We start from the raw sequence: 13804 nt of genomic DNA on the forward strand, positions 1-13804 counted from the left end.
TACAAGAAGGTGAGGCCCCAAATCCAAGCAGCACATCTCTTGTCACAGAAGAGACAGTACGAGAACAATTCAGCTTTGCTTCAAGCAAATGAGTTTGCGTTAAGATGTTCATTAGGCATCTCTGTTGTCTCACTGGAAATTAATCAGCTTCAAGAATCTGTGCTTTTAAAGCTGGACACTTCAATCAGTGTGAACCGATATATTGTTTTAGTTGTTCGTTAAAGTAGATTATTGCTTATATATAATTTTTTTTTTTTTTTAAATAACTGATGAGGGTTTCCCCATATTGGTTGTTTGAACCATTCATACTCTATGTTGGTTTCTTGCTCAATGCTTCATATTCGTTTGATCGAAGGTTGGCCTTCAAAGGACGAAGTGAAAGTGACAAATTGCAAATATATATAAATTAAAAATATATTTAGAACTAAATAACAGAGGACATGAATGATACTCTTTAGACCAAACAAAAAAAAAGGTCCTCACACATAAAAAAAAATGACTCCCAAGTTAAATATTCCTAGGGAGACAAGAAAAAATAAAATCCAATACATTCTATATAGACTTCATTCTCTTTGAGAAACAGCAGGGGCCAACTAAGCAGCAGATGGGGCAGTTCTGAAATTGACAACGCCAGCCTCCGACAGAGCAGCCTTGAATGCCTGCAGGTCCACGTGGTCTGCGCCATTTCCAGCCTCGGCTGCAGCCACAATGTTCTTGAAGTCCAATGACTCGTCGTCATAAATGTCCCACCATTTCTTTACCAGCATCTTAATGTCCTCCCTCTCCATGTTCTCCTCCTTCCCAGTATACCTCCATGGCTTAGAACCCTAAACAAAAAACAAAATTTAATTAGCAACTGAGATCTTAATTAGTTGGGTGATCAAGCTGTGATTAAAGATGTGATTAGTACTCACATCAGCACAATAGTGAACAACTTTGACTTGGTCAAGCTGGATGTTCTCAGGGTGACGCCAGAGCATGGCCAAAACAAGGTTGTAGTTTGAAGGGATGGGCTTGTACTTGTCCCTGAAAAACACGTTCAGAAAGTCCTGCCAAAATCGCAGCAAATTTCATGTCAGATTATATAAATAAAACCCAATTGAGAGGTGTTTTTTTGGCGGTCCAATCTTCACCTGCTCAGCAAAAGAGGTGGTGGGAGAAACTTGGAGGGTTCTGAGGAGGTCATGGTAAACGGGCAAGCTTGGCTCATACACAAACATGCCAGCGTTGAAGTAGAGAGGAGGCCTTGGGCCCAACTCAGGGGCCCACTGGACCTTGTCAGGGCATTGCTGGCAGTACCCAATCTTGTACTGTGGGCTGGAACTCCAAGTTTTCTCACAGAAGCAGTCCATCACAGCATAGAAGTAGCCATCTGGGTAGTCAAACAGGTGGTCAATGTTCTGAAAAACTTGGATGTCACCGTCCAAGTAGATCATCTTGCTGTACTCCACAAACTGCAAAAATTCAATAAAAAAATTTAGAACAAATAAAATAAATTTACTATAGTGCCCTTATAAATCTAACCGACAGGACACGCGTTGAAACCCAATAACCTAAAATAAAGACACACGTGTAGAAAGCATGCAAACGCAGAAATAGAAAATACGTTACCTCCCAAATGCGCAGCTTGGAGTAGTTGATGACGTAGTAGGCCATGGCGAACTGAGTCTGGTTGGGCGGAGGGTACACAGGCTCGATCTCCTTCACTATGCAGCCTTGGGAGACCAGGATCTGACGGTGCTCCTTGGGGACATCTGGCAAGATGGCCACAACCAGAGGGTACTTGCTCTTCACTTTTCTTAGCCCCTTGGCCAAGCCAACCACACCCTTCACATAGTCACCGGTGCCGGCCAGGAAGGTGACGTAAGCCCTGCTGGGCCCACTGGCTGCCTTGGTGGCGGGGACCATGGTGGTGGCGGTGGTGATATTTGGAGCCATGGTGGTTGAGGTGAAGTGGGTTTTGCTAGGTAGGAAGAGAGGATGGTTAAGGTTTTGAGGAAGGTTAAGGGTTTGAGGAAGTGGTTAAGGGTTTGAGGAAGTGCTTAGAAGAAAAGCGCTTGTGTTTGCTTAAGAATGTTTTGAGCTTGATGTTTTGGATGATGAAGTTGAAGTGGGGGGTGAGGGGGTTTATATAGGATTTGGGGGCAGTAATTTTTTATTTTTTTAATTGATTTTGGGATGGAGAAATTACTGGGTGGGTAGGATTAATTATGGTTAAAAATGCAAGCTTATGGTAAGTAGTTAACAATACTGGTGGTGTACGAGGAAAGTTTTGGAGGAAGATTGGTCTTGCAGTGTCTCTTTTTCCACTGGGGGCCCATTAGTCATTAACATAATATATTCAAAGATGAAAGAATCTTCCTCCTAAAATCTTCAAGGCGTTATCTAATTAAAAATCAACATCAAATTCAATGTGGTGGATTTATGCCGACAGTTACAGTCTTACAGAGACTGGAGGAGATTATGGCATTGAACCATGCATGACATGGGCTACAAATTAATTAAATAATAAACTGTTGATCCTCTAAGTCTAAGTCCGTTGTTTTGATTTTCATAGACGATTTTAACCTTGTATTGTTTTCATTATTACACGTGCAGTTCATACGAAATTGTCGAGGCTGCTGTCATGTAGTGGGGAAATTTATTATCAACCCAATATCATCTTTTAAAATATGGGGAAATTTATTATAAAGTAAATTATATATTAAAAAATTCCACTTTTTACTGAAATTAATGATTTTTTATTTCCACGTAAAAATATATTTATTTGTTTTTGTTTGAACGTGAAAATATCTTTCTATTAAGAATAAAAAGCGCTAAAACCAATGATTTTTATTTTTATTATAAAAAATACAGGGGTAAAATGGTAATAGAAAATTAAAAATACTTATGTTTACATTTGCTCCACCACCACCGACCAGAGAGGTTGCTGTTCCAACCAAACGAAAAAGACCAAACCTCTAAATCTCCTGACACGAAAACTCACCGGCTCTTTGCCACGTCGAAAAAAGCTCTGAAACGTGGCACGCTCTCTGTCGACTCAAATTACTGACGCGGGGCCCTCAATCACACCTCTCCACGTAAAAACCAACCACCCAAACTACCGGTCACTTTTGGGATATTCTAGTGCAGTGGGGTCCATTGGATTTTTTACGTGTCCCGCGATTGCAAGGGGAGCGACATGTGGCAGCATCCAACTTAGAGAACAAAGTTTCGCCACGTGGCATAAGGTGGACCGTAGACCCTCCTAGAAGCAACCAGGCATCCCTTTTTTTATTTATTTTTATTTATTTTCTCCTTTTTTCTAGTTTTGTTAGTTGGTCCAAAGTATGAGCGTGTCTGAGTTTAATTAGCACAAGAAATTAAATAGGTGGGGCCAATTTAAATTAAATTAGGATAAGAGGGCCCCATTACTTCATAGGATAACGCTAACCGACCAGATCTTTTGGATAATATTTTGGGTTTTTATAGTAAATATGTTTAAGATAATGTATTTATGGAGTGTGAACTGTCGGACTATTGACTGACCTACTTGGCACGAAAATAGCAGCGACTGAAAATGGATAATTTTTTATAAAGAGAATATTCGGTCACATATTCTTGGATGACCGATTCCTTAAATTTCGGATCTCTGATTTAACGGTCAAGATTTTTCGGATTATTTATCATTTCCTGATTTTGAGCCACTGATTTGTATCTACTCTCCTTTTGGCATTGTTTTTAAATTTAGTGTAGGAACTTTCCTGCTTAAGCTGCGAATGATAAGTTCAATTGATTTGATATGTGATTTTCTCATTCCAAGAACAGTTTTCCAATTAAATTAAGCAAAAAATTCTAACTTTAAAAGAAGGATATACTCAGATGCAAATACAATAAACTTGTAGTTCCAGTTGTTAATAAAAGCGCTCGAGATGATGTGTTCGGATTCAATTTATTCTCTGTACCAACTGATGGTGTTTGGTTATTCACTATGTCATGCCAAAATCGTCCCAAAACTGCTTCGAAGAGGCACCGATATTCAAAATGTACCCCAGAAAGAAAGAGCAATGTGGTTGAATCTGAGTGATTGCTTGGAATTGTTTTGTTTATCTTTGATTGTTGATAGTTGTTAAATTTATGAGACATATTTCATTGCCTTACGCCAACCCAATCCATTGGAACAATTCAGAGGGCTAGTCACACAGTTTATTTTTTTAATAATTTGTTGGACTTTTGCACTAACATTTCTAGATAGTCTCTGGACTTGACACTGACAGTTTCTAGATAATGTTTGGACATTGGACTAAATCCCAACCTCTGAAGGAAGATGGTTGCTAAGTGGCTCAAGGGGATTTGCATTGAAGAAAAATAATTTGGAAAATTACAGCACCATAGATTTGAGAAGTAACAAGTCTCTTGATCCTGATTGATGAAAATGGAGGGAGCAAAAGAGATGATAGCAATTAGCTTTGGAGAACCAGACTCTTCCCAAGAATGATGTCATCTGTTGAGAAATCAGCTTCTTTCCTGAAAGTTCCTCTACCAAAGTCTAGGTTGTAGGAGTCTGCAAGACCTTCCACCAGGTCAAACTCAGGTTTCAAGCCAAGCACGCTCTTTGCTTTGTCAATCGATGCAAAGAAATGCTGCAACAAATCAACAACATAATCAGTTCCACCTTGTTCAAGCTGTAAACTATTTGGTTTTTTCAAGCCATGCATGCTCTGCAACCATATTCACCTGGTCACGGAATGGAAATGCCTTCTTCTTGCCGAAATCAAACTCTTTGGGGTTGTAGTGAACGATCTCAGGTTCAGGAAAACCACCAGCCTAACAAAAGAAAAAACATATGACAGACTTTAGTTTGAGAATATCACAAATCTTTTGTCCATCTACAAACTTATCGACAGTCATTACCTTTGCACATGCTTTTGCTAATCCATCAAAGGTGACGTATTTTTCTCCAGAGATGTTGAATACTTCCTTGCTTGCCTTTTCATTCCCAAGAACCTTAATGAAGGCTGTCGCTAAATCCTGCAAAAGAAATCACATTAAAAACTTGCCCTCATGCTGCAATTACAATATGTATATATATATATATCTAAAAGTACATTAAGACTGGCACGTCACTAACCTTAACATGACCAAGTTGTGTTATTTGTATCCCTGAGTTTGGAACTGGGATTGGGCGGCCAGCTTTCAACCGGTGGAAGAACCACTCTTCAACAGGGTTGTAGTTCAATGGTCCATAGATGTAGACTGGCCTTATAGAAGTCCAATTGACACCCTTTGATTCGAGCAAGGTCTCTGTCTCAAGCTTTCCCTTGTGCCTGCTCTTTGGATCAACTGCATCGGTCTATCACCAGGCCCCATCAAGTTAAGAATTATGGAAAGACAATAAAATGAAATAGGGAGGAGAAAAAAATAGCATAGAGGAAAAATAAGTCAGGAAGAGCATCATCGATACTCTAGAGCAACTAATTAAGCTTCAATTTCCACAATGCCATGATAAGATTGATTTGAAATTTGAATCACACTACAAGAGTACTACTAAAAACTACAAATGTCGGCTAAGAAGAGACTGAGCTCAACAATGAGAAAAGCATGTTTGCATCTTCTGACATGCCAAATTCAGGCAAGTATAGTCTGGATTGGCCTTAATTATTTCCAAACTTGATTTTCATCTGCTCAAATCAAGTTAAAAGTTTTAGAACCTTTTCATTTATAATTTTGTCTAATTGGGAAGGCTATTCTTCAATCTCTGCCTTTGACAAAGATCAAATTACATTTCACAGTTGTATCCAGAAAACAAAGCCTATGCCTTCAAGGTTTCAAGCTTGAGCCTACATTAATCATCACTTTAAACAAAGATCCAACTTCCCAAAACATGAATAAGTAAGCCATTTATAACATCAAACATACCTCAAAGTGAGGTAACTGATCAGATTTGAGATAGACACCGGCTGAAGAGCAGTATATATACCTGAGAATCAGTGGAATTCTTAGATCTTCCAAAATTTGGCATTATATAGAAGAGAAAATAACTGCAATTCTATAGCTTTTCAGCATCAAAACATTAGTTCTGCCCTGCTAGTGTTTGGTTAAGTTTTAGAACAATGTAGTCAAACAAACCATAATCATTAATCTGCACTATAAAAGTTGATTGTTCCAGGTCATGATTGATTCTTTAGTTCCATTTTGACTCACAATACATCTCTCACTACATCATTACCATTGAACTTCTGTACACCTGATTATATCAGCTGGCTTCTCCTCAATTTAAACATATTTACCAGGCTTATTTTCCTTACGGAGATAGTAAAATGATAAGCCCCAGTAAAAGGTGCTTGACTTTAGGACGGAGAGATTGTAGAATTTCCAAATCTTCCATACTCCAGAATATTTTGATAAAATCTCTTATGATAGTCTTGTTTCTTCTAACCAGAAGCCAATATTACACACAAAGCATAACATGTTTGCTAATTAGAGTTGACTTCTACTTCAACGAGTCCCAATCTAAAACCGTATCCAGGACAAGATGGCTATACTGGCGAACCATCAAGAAATAAAGGTGAAATAATCAAGTTGCTTTACTAATTAGGATATGAAAATCCATCAGTAGGCTGTTCTTACTGTTCTAACTTCGGTAGTCCCTCCAGTATTGGCACAACTTCCTCTGCCTCTCGTCCTGAAAATTTCCAACAGAAGTACAGATTATTGCGCAGAAGCGTAAGTATGGTAAACAAGAACTTTATTCTAGTGCAAAACTTTAAAGTACAGAGGCTAAAGGTGAAGACTATGCGCACCATTTATATCATAAACAACATCAAAGCCTTCAGCTGAAAGACTGGATTTCACAAACTCATAGTCTTTTCTGTCTCCTTTCAAGTGCAAAATCTAGCCGAACATGATTATTAGAAAATGGAAATCTGGGAAAGAATTCCAAGTTAAAGTAAAGGACTTCAAATCCTCAGTGACACTAGTACAATACCTTTGAAGCAAAATCTGTGTAGTCCTTATCGGATTCACCTGGCAACTGTTGAGTGATTGGTGCTTTTCCTCTGGTAAACAGAGTCACCTGCCAAGATAAAAACTTGATGTTATAACTTATCAACGTATTGAAAACATTGTTCAAGGACAAACCAGTTTACAAGTACATTGGTACAAATAACTTGAAAAAAGAAAATAAAAGCAAAATCATAATGGGAAAATGATAGAAAGGAAAAGGTTCGAAACTTGAAAGAGAATGAGAATACCTGATGACCTTCTTTGACAAGGAGTCTTGACAAGAACAGACCAATGAATCGGGTGCCCCCCATTATAAGAATCTTCTTTGCACTTGATGCTGTAACTTGCAATGCTACTTTTGGCTGTGACACCCTTCTTTTACACTGCAACAATTAATAGATGGCCGCTAACTAAGAAATGCATGTAAAGTTACACACTTTCCTACAAATGAGTTAAATTGACTGAACAAGCTAGCTTCTACTCATTACAAACAAGAGAGAGAGAGGACCTGGAGTTGGGAGTGAAGTAGTCTGGTGCCATTGAAGTCAGACAGAGAGGAAGGAGGAAGGAGAGAGAAGGAAGGGTGTCTCTGCTGCGGCTGCACAGCCACCAACCGTGCCATGCCTCTCTTCTATTACTAGAATTCTCTATCCACCACGAGACCAAGCTTCTTCTTCTTCTTTCTTTCTTTCTTTCTTTCTCTCTTTTGGGTTCACTGAAATTCTTGAAATATTCATGTCGTCGTCGTCGTCTTCTTCTCTTAGCGTTCTCTCCTTCGAACATTCAGTGAGGATAAGAGGGTATGACCCACCACCACTCTTTTTTGATTTGTTTATATCCACACTGCAACGACTCCTCAGCCACTCAAAAAAACAAAGAAAAAACATCAAAACGACGCCGTACACTTTCGCGCCTTAAAGCGGCAATGCCCATTGCTCCGAATCAGCAATGAGTTGGGTTGGGCTTTTCAGTTGGGTTAGGTTTCGGGTTAAATTTTGGGCCTTTCTTTCATTCTACAATTTTGGTTGATGGTAAAAAACCCAGTAGCCCAGCAATCACAGAATCTGAATCCAACAAGGTGGATGCGAAGAAGAAGAGTTCTGCTGTTGAAGAGGTTAAAGCAGGTATTTTTTTTCTTCTGTTTCGTTGGCTTCGGAGAGAGAGAAAGAGAGAGAGATGCTAATGAGCTAATCTACGATTGTATTCATCTCCGCAAGCTCACTCTCGTTAAATTTACCGCCTTGACGAAAATAGAGAGATGTTGCAGTGCATTTTTCTGCTATCAGATTCTGGGTAAGTCGCCAAATCTGTGAATTCTATTATATCATAGCTAATTACTATTTTTTTGTTCTTTTGTTGAATTTGTATTGCTTTTATTTAGTCATTGAATTTTCTCTTTTAGAGATTTCCCATTTGATCTCCAAATTTAATTGACGAATTTTAGTAGAACAAAAAAGATTTCACTTTATGCTAATTTTTGGGATTTCACAGTGAGGTAATGCTGGAGAAACAGCTTACTGGGCAGCGTGTGGACCGTTCCATATGTGCATGGTTTTGGGAACATACCATTTCTCAAGGTGATTTCCCCAAGGTACCTATGGCAATCTGGCCTTTTTTTGGGATACCAAATTGTTTATTTTCTAGCTTCATTCTTAAGTTTTTTGGTTGCCAAATTATCAGTTTCCATTTTTTATGCTTCTCAATATAATACTTGTGGTTTTGTTATTAGCTGCAACCAGTGATTGCTTCACCAACCCATTATCTTTTCCAAATTCTTCGCGAGGGGATAACGTTTTTAGCATGTACGCAAGTTGAAATGCCGCCTTTGATGGCAATTGAGGTGAATATCAATGCTGAATGTAGTTTGCATTTATGATGTCATTATGTATGCATTAAACAAGATTGACCTTTAACCATTTGACTTATAGTTCCTTTGCAGGGTAGCTGATGTCCTTTCAGATTATCTTGGTGGCTTGAATGAAGACTTGATAAAAGATAACTTTGTCATCGTATATGAGGCAAGTATCTTAAGTATACTTATTCTGCTTATTTTGATTTCATAAGTGAATGCATTACTGTCATCTAGTGTCTTAATTTCTCCTAGAATGCGTGTCTGTTGTGTGGACAAATTTTACCCTCTAAGTCTGTGATTGTTGCGTCAACAGCTTACAATGTAGAATTTAGCAAAGTGGCCAAGTTCAACATCTTACCCTCCATTGCTGTGATTGTTTACTGACTAGGACCTGGCTGCTATTTAGATAGAATCTAGTGTTTTCCATATTGAGTTTTGCTTATTAAATTGACCAAAATCTTTACTGCAATGTGCAGCTTCTGGATGAGATGATTGACAATGGCTTCCCTCTCACTACAGAACCTAATATTCTGAGAGAGATGATTTCTCCACCAAATATAGTTAACAAGATGTTGAGTGTTGTGACAGGCAACAGTTCCAACATGAGTGACACACTTCCAGGTGCAACATCATCTTGCATTCCATGGAGAACAGCAGACCCGAAATATGCTAACAATGAAGTTTATGTTGATCTTGTTGAAGAAATGGATGCAATTGTAAACAGGTCAATCTTTTTTTAATGCTTTGATAAGATATCTCCATCCTTTTCTTTTTTGGTATGGATTAAAGATTCCATGTATTAATGACTATGCTTCCTGTTTGTAATTGGTGACTCTTTACAATCTAGAAACAGACAGATAAGGAGCTTGGGATATTCTATTCATTTTTCAAACTATATGAATCACATGGCCTCTTCAAGCGAATGCAAAATTTTGTTCACCCTTTTGCTTCAGCAATCTTTTTGAATAACTTGGATGAGAATAGTAGTGCCTTATCTGAAGTTTGAAGAGGAGAATAATCTACTTGAAGATAATGGTTGCAATTTAATTTATAATTTTATAAGACATGTTATCATTTATGGATGGTGATGATTATTGTGTGAAGATTTGCAGACTTGGTAGTTATAATTGAATGCTTTGTATGATTATGATTTATATCTCAAGGTTTTGTACTTAAAGTTGTGTGTGTGCTGCCCAGGGATGGGGTCCTGGTGAAGTGCGAGATATATGGTGAAGTGCAAGTGAACTCCCATCTCTCAGGTGTTCCTGATTTGACTCTTTCATTTGCAAACCCTTCTATTCTTGATGATGTAAGATTCCATCCATGTGTTCGATTTCGCCCTTGGGAATCCCAACAAATTCTGTCATTTGTGCCTCCTGACGGACAGTTTAAACTGATGAGCTACAGGTGTGTGGTGTTAAAAGGACACTTAGGTTATAAAAATTTACACTGTTTTTATTTAAGTTTTGGATAGTACTGTAGCTTGTTAAGAGTAATATAGTTAATTATTATGGTGCTCAATATCTAAATGTGCAATATGGATGAGTTTGGGGAAGATACTAAGACTACTTAATAAAATGTGCAGTATTTCAGTATCTCTGGCCTTGTTTTATTTTCTAAATAATTCTATACTTCTTTATGCAGGGTTAGAAAGTTGAAGAGCTCTCCAATCTACGTAAAGCCCCAGCTAACCTCAGACGCTGGGACATGTCGTGTGAGTGTGTTGGTTGGAATACGAAATGATCCTGGAAAGACAATTGATTCAATAACTGTGCAATTTCAACTGCCTCCATGCATTTTATCAGCTGACCTGACTTCAAATTATGGAACAGTGAACATTCTTGCTAGTAAGGTACGAACAACCCAGAATCGTGATTTAACTCATCCTTGGCATGACAACTGCCCTTAAATTTTGATTATCAGTTGTAATTCTTAGATGAAATTGTAATGAATGTCTTCTGTTTTTCTTTTCTAAAGACAAATAATATTCTTCACTTTTGTTATGCATTCTGATTGCAATATCTGCTGTTTCAGAAAAAGTAAGTATGAGAATGCTTAGTTCTCCTGGTTGGATTTTGGTTTTAATATAATGAAAGCTTCTTTTTTTTTTGTAGACTTGCTCGTGGTCAATTGGGCGGATTCCTAAAGACAAAGCCCCTGCAATGTCTGGAACATTAGTGCTTGAGACAGGATTAGAGCGCCTCCATGTGTTTCCCACATTTCAAGTGGGTTTTAGGATCATGGGTGTTGCTCTATCTGGCTTGCAAATAGATAAACTGGATTTGAAAAATCTACCAAAACCGCCTTACAAGGGTTTTCGAGCTCTCACTCGAGCAGGGGAATTTGAAGTCAGGTCATAAATATGAGTTTTAATTTGCGAAGTTGCTCAGAATGAGGTTAATTGTCAACATGTACTGCAATGCGTCATTTGTAAATTTGTTTTTTGTAACATAGCATCTTGGTCTTGAGAGTTACTTTATTTTAGGTGTACTTCATATCTGAAGATTTTGTTCCCTGTACTCCAAATTACAAACTGACTGAACCAAAAAAAATTACAACGTTTGTTTGAGATGGTGTTAGAATTTTCAATATTTCACATTTGAATTGCCTCATGTTCATTCAATTGGACAAATTTCTCAAATGTGGACAACATAACATACTACCAAAGAAAAATCTTACAACAACTAAGAGCATGCATCAAATTAAACAATCAATGTTTTGCAGAACCAGAACTGAAAATTGGCATCCGGAGAGAAAGGATGACAAGGAAAAGGAAACCTTGGATTACAAAATTTTGTACAACCTTATGGTATCTAAGCAGCAATCTTGTTCACTCTGAAGGACTCCATAACCCGGCGAAGATCACTTTCTTCTTCCACAAACACATTTTCTGGTGTTTGCAATCTCAACTCGTATAACTGATTGTTTTCAACTCCTAGGACAGAAAGGTACCGTCTGTCCCATTCCATGCGAACTAATCGGTCTTTCGGCATAACAGCCAGCTCGTTGTTGTTTGCATATGATTTTATGTTTACCTAGAAAACACATTTCAAAAAAACACAATAAACAAAGTACTCAAATAATGCACGCAAAGAACTTAAAGCAAACAATCAAAGTGAGAAATGCTTCTTTCAGAATTAGTTGGCATACATAGATCATATAATTTCTACCAAACCAAATGAAGCCTAGAGTTCTTCAACCCCACCATTGAGGCAGATTATGGCTGATCTAATAAGTGCTGTAAAATGCATAGAAGAGACATTTACAAACATCTCAGTCAATCACCACCTTACCTCGACTTGATAATAAAGCTTCCCATCATCAGCAATTCTTGAAGATGTGGAAAGAATTTTTGATTCGCGCCTCACACCAAGTCTTGTAGACATGAACTCTGTCAGGTACTGCTTAAGTACTTTCTTTCCGGCTTCTTGAGGCGGACCAAGATCTTCCACGCTCTTGTAGTTGGAGGATGAAGGAGAGGAAAACTCCACAGAGATATTTTCATCAAGAACATAAGGGTCTCTAAAGAATATGTCTGCTCCAGCACCTCGGACTTGGATCCAGTTCGAAGGGTACTTGAATGAATACCCATCAAAACTATCTATGTATTCCCTTAACCCAATAACAGATTGTTGAGCAAATGCAACACTCTGAAAACTGACTCCAGAGAAGATGTAAGATGACAAGATTAAGGCCATTGCATTCCTCCTAGGAACTGCAAAATCTTCAGTCTGAGTATATATTAGCAATATATATTAAGTATAAAATATTATGTGGAATTTTCATGTCAAATTCACAAATGTGTGCCATAGAGGACAACTTTCTAGCATACCTTTGAAGAAAAATCAGCACAATCCTTATTTGATTCACCTGACAATTGCTCTGTGATGGGTGTTCTTGGTCTGCTAAGCAAACTCAGCTGCCAAAGTTAGTTCAAAGTCAAGTGCCTGAGACATAAGAAATGGAAAACTAGTACAAAAGACAGAAGACACATATGCAAAAGGAAAAAGAAAAGACAAATTTGTTGAAAATGGAAAGTACCTGAAGACCATCTTTGATGAAAAGTCTTGACAAGAACACGCCAATGGATTGGATGCCACCAGCTGTGAGACTCTTCTTTGCATTGGATGCTGTAAAATATAATGTTTCTTTTGGCCGTGGATACATTTCTCCTGTACTGCAAATGGTATATTGATGTTAAGAACTACATTACTTGTAGCCAAGCTCTGAGAAGGATGTCTTCAAAGATAATAGGGCGTAAAAGAATTGCCAAGTTATAAAATTATCATCAAAGAAAACAAGCCATCCATTTTTTAGGTAAATCAGTCCATTGAGATTCCCAACATTGTGGAACTTAGAACAGAAAATAGAACAAAATTTGTCAAAGACAGACACAGAAAGCAGAACCTGGAGTTGAGTGTGGAGTCTGGTGCCATTGAAGTCAGAGAGAGAAGAAGGGAGAGGAGAGAGAGAAGGTTGTCGCTGCTGCTGCTGCTGCACCACCACCAGCCTTGCCATGTTTCCCTATCCTCCTCCTCCTTTCCTTTTCTTGGATTTTGTTGCTTATATCCACAGCCTTATCATTCATATCGTATCATTAACTAACTACTATACCCGACACAGCCAAAAAATGCTAAAAGAAGAAAAAAACACAGAGGTAAAAGATGACTTTGAGGCCCAATACCAAGTCAGTCCAACACAAATGGGCCATATCTCCAAACCCATTTGAAAGAGGTTTTGGTTTTGAATATTGGCCCAGATTTTCTGAAATGAGCCCATGACCATTATTCTTAGCAGGAATTCTATAGTGGTGCCATAGATTTTTTTAATTTTTTTATTTTTAATTTTTAATACAAGTAATATTAAAAGAAAGAAGAACCGAACCCACTTAAAACTTCGAATCCAGAAACAAATGTTCTTAATCACTTAAACAACAAATTCTATATGTGGTGTTGAGATTTGTGTTGC

General features: G+C 38.0%; 4 protein-coding genes across 7 annotated transcripts; 1 reads left to right on the top strand and 3 right to left on the bottom strand.

Moving 5' to 3' along the window:
- Positions 1-382: 382 nt before the first annotated feature.
- On the bottom strand, positions 383-2111 carry LOC103344415 (galactinol synthase 2). Its single transcript, XM_008248011.2, has 4 exons — positions 1612-2111; positions 1134-1454; positions 915-1049; positions 383-827 (listed from the first exon to the last, which is right to left on the bottom strand). Exons 1-4 carry the CDS (start codon positions 1936-1938, stop codon positions 594-596), a joined length of 1017 nt encoding a protein of 338 aa, XP_008246233.1. The 5' UTR covers positions 1939-2111; the 3' UTR covers positions 383-593.
- A 2073-nt stretch (positions 2112-4184) lies between these two features.
- On the bottom strand, positions 4185-7799 carry CRB (chloroplast RNA binding protein). Its single transcript, XM_008247955.2, has 10 exons — positions 7493-7799; positions 7233-7367; positions 6968-7054; positions 6783-6873; positions 6610-6664; positions 5899-5959; positions 5111-5332; positions 4894-5010; positions 4717-4806; positions 4185-4622 (listed from the first exon to the last, which is right to left on the bottom strand). The coding sequence occupies exons 1-10, from the start codon at positions 7604-7606 to the stop codon at positions 4443-4445; spliced, it is 1152 nt and encodes a 383-aa protein (XP_008246177.2). The 5' UTR covers positions 7607-7799; the 3' UTR covers positions 4185-4442.
- Positions 7800-8094: 295 nt separating this feature from the next.
- LOC103344380 (Clathrin adaptor complexes medium subunit family protein) lies at positions 8095-11405 on the top strand. Of its 2 annotated transcripts, XM_008247983.2 has the most exons (8): positions 8095-8277; positions 8476-8575; positions 8714-8824; positions 8913-9002; positions 9313-9560; positions 10034-10243; positions 10481-10688; positions 10951-11405. In XM_008247983.2, exons 1-8 carry the CDS (start codon positions 8243-8245, stop codon positions 11194-11196), a joined length of 1248 nt encoding a protein of 415 aa, XP_008246205.2. In that variant the 5' UTR covers positions 8095-8242; the 3' UTR covers positions 11197-11405. The 2 variants fall into 2 exon arrangements, with proteins under 2 accessions (XP_008246205.2, XP_088900167.1); XM_089044041.1 differs by lacking the exon at positions 8095-8277 and having other exon boundaries at positions 8486-8561.
- Positions 11406-11440: 35 nt separating this feature from the next.
- Positions 11441-13460, bottom strand: PPD1 (Photosystem II reaction center PsbP family protein). 3 transcript variants are annotated; one of them, XM_008247968.3, is made up of 5 exons: positions 13244-13460; positions 12878-13013; positions 12669-12755; positions 12130-12567; positions 11441-11871 (listed from the first exon to the last, which is right to left on the bottom strand). In XM_008247968.3, the coding sequence occupies exons 1-5, from the start codon at positions 13270-13272 to the stop codon at positions 11650-11652; spliced, it is 912 nt and encodes a 303-aa protein (XP_008246190.2). In that variant the 5' UTR covers positions 13273-13460; the 3' UTR covers positions 11441-11649. The 3 variants fall into 3 exon arrangements, with proteins under 3 accessions (XP_008246190.2, XP_008246183.3, XP_088900168.1); XM_008247961.3 differs by lacking the exon at positions 13244-13460 and having other exon boundaries at positions 12878-12949; XM_089044042.1 differs by lacking the exons at positions 12878-13013; positions 13244-13460 and having other exon boundaries at positions 12130-12560.
- Between the last annotated feature and the right edge of the window lie 344 nt (positions 13461-13804).

Source organism: Prunus mume, linkage group LG1 (assembly GCF_029339155.1).
Source record: "Prunus mume cultivar Tortuosa linkage group LG1, ASM2933915v1, whole genome shotgun sequence".
Lineage (NCBI taxonomy): Eukaryota > Viridiplantae > Streptophyta > Magnoliopsida > Rosales > Rosaceae > Prunus > Prunus mume.